This window comes from Arabidopsis lyrata, assembly GCF_000004255.2.
Source record: "Arabidopsis lyrata subsp. lyrata unplaced genomic scaffold ARALYscaffold_1, whole genome shotgun sequence".
In the NCBI taxonomy this organism is placed as follows: Eukaryota; Viridiplantae; Streptophyta; class Magnoliopsida; order Brassicales; family Brassicaceae; genus Arabidopsis; species Arabidopsis lyrata.
In genome coordinates this window covers 22,637,159-22,643,835 of record NW_003302555.1, presented here as the reverse complement: position 1 = coordinate 22,643,835, position 6,677 = coordinate 22,637,159, and the positions used below count along the sequence as shown (strand labels likewise).

The 6,677-nt window shown below is 36.6% G+C and overlaps 2 protein-coding genes across 2 annotated transcripts; one reads left to right on the top strand and one right to left on the bottom strand.

The window, feature by feature from the left end:
- Positions 1 to 478: 478 nt before the first annotated feature.
- On the top strand, positions 479 to 3,500 carry LOC9327352 (chlorophyllide a oxygenase, chloroplastic). The gene is made up of 9 exons (XM_021013423.1): positions 479 to 680; positions 866 to 1,102; positions 1,418 to 1,522; positions 1,601 to 1,876; positions 1,959 to 2,106; positions 2,186 to 2,370; positions 2,458 to 2,570; positions 2,662 to 2,956; positions 3,040 to 3,500. The coding sequence occupies exons 1-9, from the start codon at positions 594 to 596 to the stop codon at positions 3,202 to 3,204; spliced, it is 1,611 nt and encodes a 536-aa protein (XP_020869082.1). The 5' UTR covers positions 479 to 593; the 3' UTR covers positions 3,205 to 3,500.
- A 494-nt stretch (positions 3,501 to 3,994) lies between these two features.
- On the bottom strand, positions 3,995 to 4,642 carry LOC9330049. Its single transcript, XM_002891243.2, has one exon. It carries the CDS (start codon positions 4,450 to 4,452, stop codon positions 4,147 to 4,149), a length of 306 nt encoding a protein of 101 aa, XP_002891289.1. The 5' UTR covers positions 4,453 to 4,642; the 3' UTR covers positions 3,995 to 4,146.
- Between the last annotated feature and the right edge of the window lie 2,035 nt (positions 4,643 to 6,677).

The window sequence follows — 6,677 nt, the reverse complement described above, 5'->3', positions numbered from 1 at the left end:
ACTGTTAGTGGCTCTGTTATCGGATTTTAACGTCATGTCTATATTAGCCAGGTCAACGCAGTCTCATGTTTAATACAGTAGTCAACGTTTAGTTGATGTTTAAAATAACCTACTATGAAATTCCTGTATATAATGGTCATTTTTTGAATGTTAGACGATTAAATGACATTTTTCGTTCATATACTGTATTTTTATCCCTAATAGACAATTAATTTAGGTATAGTTTGAGAGCCAACAAAAAAACATACATATATTATGACAAAACATTACATTAAACAAACAAACAAACAAAAAAACTAGTGATGGAAAACCAAAGCAGGAAAATGACAAAACATTACAAGAAAATTCACAAAAGCAAAGCTATCTTAGAGAATCCGACCTGGCAAATCCCTCTTCACCATCATGTGGATGACAGTACTGCCACGTGTTCAAATTCCTCTACACGTGTCATCTTCCCGAAGGCTTTCTCAGATCGCGGGCAAAATCTCTTCTCTTATCAACAAAAAAAATCTCAATTAAATAAAAGATAAAATCTCAAACTTTCTTCTAAAATCCGTTTTCTATTTTTCTTCTTTCTTTTTTCCGGTGACGCCATGAACGCCGCCGTGTTTAGTGCTTCTGCTTTATCTCTTCCTATCTCTTTCTCTAAAACAAGATCATCTTATCTCTCGAGAAAGAAGGTAACTTTACTCTTCTTCTCCACTTTGGCTTCAATCATTTTTTACTTTGAATTATCTGCAAACTTGTGAAAACAGAGTTGGAATTGTGAAAATCAGTGTCAAGTTACGTTTTTGCGAGATGGGTTTTGTAATGTTTGAGAAAAGGTTTGATTTTTAAATGATTGAGTGATTGTGTTTGGTTACAGGGAGTGAAAGGAGAATTCAGGATATTTGCTGTATTTGGTGATGAGAGTGGTTTACTTGAGAAGAAGAGTCAATGGAGACCTTTGTTTGATGTGGAGGATCCTAGATCAAAAGCTCCTCCTTATAAAGGAAAGTTTTTAGATGTTAATCAAGCTATTGAAGTTGCTAGATTTGATATTCAATACTTGGATTGGCGTGCTCGCCAAGATCTTCTTACAATCATGATTCTTCATGACAAGGTTTGTTTCTTGCTCTACATTGTCCTCTTTTGAGCTTGTTTAAGTCTATCTAGTTGGTAAAGTTGTGTTAATGATAAGAACAGAGCTATAATCTGCTACATTTAGTCCTAGGCCTGATATAGTAGACGTAGAGTAGCTCAATTTCTTTAAAGCTTAGATTATATTGGGACAATCAGTTTCAGGTACTGACATGTCTTCAAATATATGTTTTTGTAGCAGTATTTTCGATATTGGCGTCTCTACGATGAATCATTAATGGTTTATGTTTAGTGTTGGTTGTGTTTTGATGTTAAGTTTTGATTGAATTTATGTTAGGTTGTTGATGTACTTAATCCTCTAGCTCGTGAGTACAAGTCGATCGGTACCGTGAAGAAAGAACTGGCTGGATTGCAGGAAGAATTATCGAAAGCACACCAACAGGTTGTTAATAATGCTATTCACTGAAAATGATTAGCCTTTTTAGCAAACTTCTTCTAACTCGTAGTCGAAATGAAACAGGTTCATATATCTGAAGCACGGGTTTCAACTGCTTTAGACAAGCTAGCTCACATGGAAGAATTGGTTAATGATAGGTTGTTACCTGGCAGAGTTGTAGCGGAATTAGATAAACCCTCCACTTCAGCCACTGCTTCTGCTGTCGAGTTAGATAGGGAAAAGACAAACACTGGTGCGAAAAGCTTGAATGTTTCTGGTCCGGTTCCGCCTTATAGTCCACATTTAAAGAATTTTTGGTATCCCGTTGCTTTCACTGCAGATCTTAAGCATGACACAATGGTATGTATTGTGGTTCTTGCTTGATTTGGGCGTCTTCCTTTATTTACAAGTTTCTGAGAAATGCTATTGTTTTCGTCTTAAGGTACCAATTGAATGCTTTGAACAACCATGGGTTATCTTTAGGGGTGAAGACGGGAAACCAGGATGTGTACGGAATACGTGTGCGCATAGAGCGTGTCCTCTTGATCTTGGCACCGTGAACGAGGGGCGTATTCAATGTCCTTACCACGGTTAGGAACTCATACTCTACAATGTTGATAACAAGTAAGAAAAACATATCTTGTATCTTATTAAATGTGACCTTTGTAGGATGGGAATACTCAACCGATGGAGAATGTAAGAAGATGCCGTCTACAAAGTTACTAAAGGTGAAGATAAAGTCGTTGCCTTGTCTTGAACAAGAAGGTATGATCTGGATCTGGCCCGGCGATGAGCCACCTGCACCTACACTACCATGTTTACAGCCTCCATCAGGGTTTTTAATCCATGCCGAGGTAATTCTTACATTTCAAGCATATCTCCAATCCAATCATCCCATATGGATGCAGCATTTTCTCATTTGTTCTCGTATAAACTCTCAGCTTGTAATGGATCTCCCGGTGGAACATGGTTTACTTCTAGATAATCTCTTGGATCTTGCTCATGCCCCATTCACTCATACATCCACTTTTGCAAAAGGATGGAGTGTCCCAAGGTTTGTTTTACTCTCATTACTCTCTTCAGTGTTAAGATGAATCTGTTTACTTGTACTCGTTATAAGCTTTTATTTATCTATGCTCTTGCAGCTTGGTGAAGTTCTTAACACCATCCTCAGGTCTCCAAGGATACTGGGATCCGTATCCAATCGATATGGAATTCAAACCTCCTTGTATTGTTTTATCGACAATCGGGATCTCGAAACCCGGGAAACTAGAAGGAAAAAGCACAAAGCAGTGTGCAACACATCTTCATCAACTCCATGTCTGTTTACCTTCTTCAAAAAACAAGACAAGACTTCTATACCGAATGTCACTAGACTTTGCTCCTATATTGAAGAATCTTCCATTCATGGAACATCTCTGGAGACATTTCGCTGAACAGGTAAGTAAAGCACAAATAAATCGTACATCTTGATGCCATCATCGCAGTCTTGTATCTGATTTATCGTTTTTCTTTGTTTCCAGGTCTTAAACGAAGATCTGCGGCTAGTTTTAGGGCAACAAGAACGGATGTTGAATGGTGCAAACATATGGAATTTACCGGTTGCTTATGACAAGCTCGGAGTTCGGTATAGACTATGGAGAAACGCGGTAGATCGTGGCGATGATAAACTACCCTTCTCCGGCTAACTGTTATTGAAGAAATCTAATGTTTCAGCGACGTGGAAGTTTTTGCAGCTCCCCTTATTCACCAGCAACCTCAGAAAAGTGTAGGTTATTATCTGGTTCATTCTCACCGCAGAAGAGCTTTGCCGAGTAACAATCTGGAGTTTGTGGATTCATCTAGAAAACGATGAAACAGAGAACTTTTGCGTAGATAAAAGACAACATCCACTGTAAATCAAAAGGAGATATATTGTTATTCATTTTTCCCTGTGTACAGTTCACTTTCTATGAGAAATTGAATATCAGTTTTCCCCACTAAATTGATGTCTTCTAAGAACCAATCATTTGATTGGTTTCTTCTGCAAATAAAGCTAAAATTTCCTTAGAATTGGTAGTGAGGTCTTGTTTTCACATAGCGTTTGATTAACTAAAGAATTTTAGAGACAAATTTTGCCATACTATCCAAGTTTTTTTTTTTTTTTACATTATTTGGATCGACAAAGTCCGATCTAAAGCCAATTCTTACTAAGCGGGATAACGTAACTTAGTTGGATTCGAACTCTGGTAGGAAATAACCAATTTTTACTAAGCGGGATAACGTAACTTAGTTGGATTCGAACTCTGGTAGGAAATAACCAATTCTTACTACTATCGCATTACTAGGAAATAACCAGTTCTAGTAGGAACTCCGGAAGGAAAGATGGAATCAAGGTAAAAAATATTGGCTTAATACATTTCCCCATAATGTATATTACTATCGCTTTATATATCTCAATTTCACATTCTGTATCTGAATGATTTGGGTGTCTCAGAATAAGTAATCTAAAATTGTAAATTTGAAAGACAGAAATTTACATGAATGATTAAAAAAAACATAAATAGTGATTATGATTTTTTTAGGACAGAACACAACTCATAGTCATCTTCAGAAAAAAAGAGATCACAACTTTTTGGACAGACCAAAACTCACAGAGAAGAGCCACAAAAAGGGCAAAAACGAAACTCAGGCTCAACTACACGATCACAGAACCGACACGTAGCAAGAGAAACTGGTGGCGGTGACAGAGACTGAGGGAAAAACAGATCACAGTCTCTACAATGAAGTAGAGGATCTTTTCCAGGCCATCTCCAGACAGGAATAAAGAAGAGCTTCAAGACTTTGTCGTAATCGACTAAATCGGCTTCAGAGCCGCATCTTATGCAAGTTCCGGCGCCGGATTTTAGGACTTGTCTCACTTGTTGTCCAACTCCACCGACGAAGAAGAAGAACATTTTTTTTTATCACTTCGTAATCCTCCTGTTAAGGGTTTCTCGGTTTAAGATTTCGTATCGAGTTAGACTTTAGTTGAGGACATGGTATATTATAGTTTTTTTTAATGTAAATGTGATGATGCCTTTGTTCTTGTTCTAGTGGTTTCTAGTTGAGGTAAGACCAAAAGTTTTTTATATTCCCTTTGTTATTGACAATAACTTATTGTTCTAGAGTTTTCAAACCTTTTTTCTTAATTGTAACACTTCCCTTTATTTTATTGTTATATATATATATATGTTTCTATGTGTTTTTTTTTTATTATTTCAATTAGAACGTCTCATTGGGATATCTTAGGTTCCCCTGAACTATGTTGTTTTATCGCTTCCATATTCAAAACTTTCTTCGGTGATTAAAATCTCATGAACTTATATTTAATTTGAATTTATAACACAAACTATATCAATCCAGGTGAGAGCCTCAAATCGTCAATTAGTGTTACTGTGCCATTAACGGATGCTGACAAGGACGATATGTGAGCATTTAAAAAATTTGTATTTTGACACAGGTGGACTCTCGTCAAACAAAAAAAACAAAACGATGTCATTTTGTTATTTGGAGATTTATCTCGAATAAAACCCCAAATAACAAATAACGCATTTCTTGATCTTTGATACCTCATATTTCTGAAATGGTACGGACATAATATAACATTTAAATTACGGTAGTTTCAATTCAGCAAAATTACTTAAATGTGACCAATCAAAGGAAAAGATAGAAACCAAATTTTTCTTTAGTGAATAGTCTTTTCCTTAAAAATCGGCGGAGGCTTCTTCTCTCTCTTCTCTCTCCCTTTCATCTTTCAGAGAGAGAAGTTTTTCCGTTCATATGTTGCCGGCAATTCTTTTCCGGTGACTTTGGCCCCGCTTGAGGCGGGTTTCTTGTCTGGCTGCACTAGCTTTCTCAGTGGTGTAGGCTGGCTTTGCTTCCGGCGTAGATGGCTTCACTAGCATCTTCGTCCGGCTTTGTTTCGGCTCTGGTCTCCGGCATCGAGCGACTTATATAGCGCTGATGGCTGGCTTTGTTTGTAGTTGTATCACTGCTTATCTCTTCGGCGGTTATAGGCTAGCTTTTGGACCGGTTTGATGAACTGCAGCTTGAAGATTGAAAAGCTGTTTTTTGAAGAAGAAGATGAAGAAGATTAACCAATTTGAATTAAGTGGAGTCATTCTCATCAAGCTAAATTGAAATTTCGCCATAGTTTCTTTGGGCGAAGATTGGGATCTACCGACTACACTAGGTTTCTGGCGATTTCGACCAGAATTGAAGCTCTCCGGCGTTAGAAGATTCTGCCGGTGACGTAAACTCCATCTCCTTCGACTTCTCACGTGTCACCCAACATGTTTTCCAGTTGCCACGTGTCCTTTGTGCTGTCAACAACAGTTTTTTTCTTCAGACTAAAGCTATTAAACTGGGCTTTTGGGCCTTTACCTTGTTTTCTTGGTCTATTTAGTTTGGTCTGTATGTTTTATATTTGGCCTGTTACTTTGGCTTGCAGTATGAATAAAAACACACTTGCGACAAAAAAAAAGAATAGTCTTTTCCTTAAATAATGAGAAAGATGACTAGCATTCTTCTACTAAGAACAAAAGTCTAAGTACTAGGAGTATGATGATCTTGGGTTAGGTGAAGTCGAATAATAAATTAAGAATTTCAGAAAATAACTTGTCAAGCAGCTTAACAACAAATCTACTGAATATGTCAGTAAAATATATCTATTCTTCCATTGATAAACTAAAGAATCAATTATAGATTTGCCATTTTTTTAATGACATTTGTGGATTTCGCCCTTTTTTGAATAGTTTGTGGATTTCACCATTTTTCAAGCTATAAAAATGTGATTTAACATGCGTTTTATCCGTTATGTTTGGGTTTAGTTGGTTTCATTTGTTCTTAGGGTTTAGTATGAAGTATAAAATACGTATTTTTGCCAAAAAAGAATACTAAAAACGTTCATTTTTAAGTGTAAGAAAATGGCAAATCCGTTAGATTTTAATGAAAATGGCATTTTCAAAAGATTTTGATAAAAAAGGGCAAAATCAACAATAATCCCTAAACTAAACGTTTTAGTTAGGTTGCTAGATGATCGAATGTGTAGTAAGACGAGAAAGTGTCATAATACATGTTGCATGAAGTTGTTATGTTAGTTGGTTGTATTTAGAATATCTATACCGAATGACCATAGAAG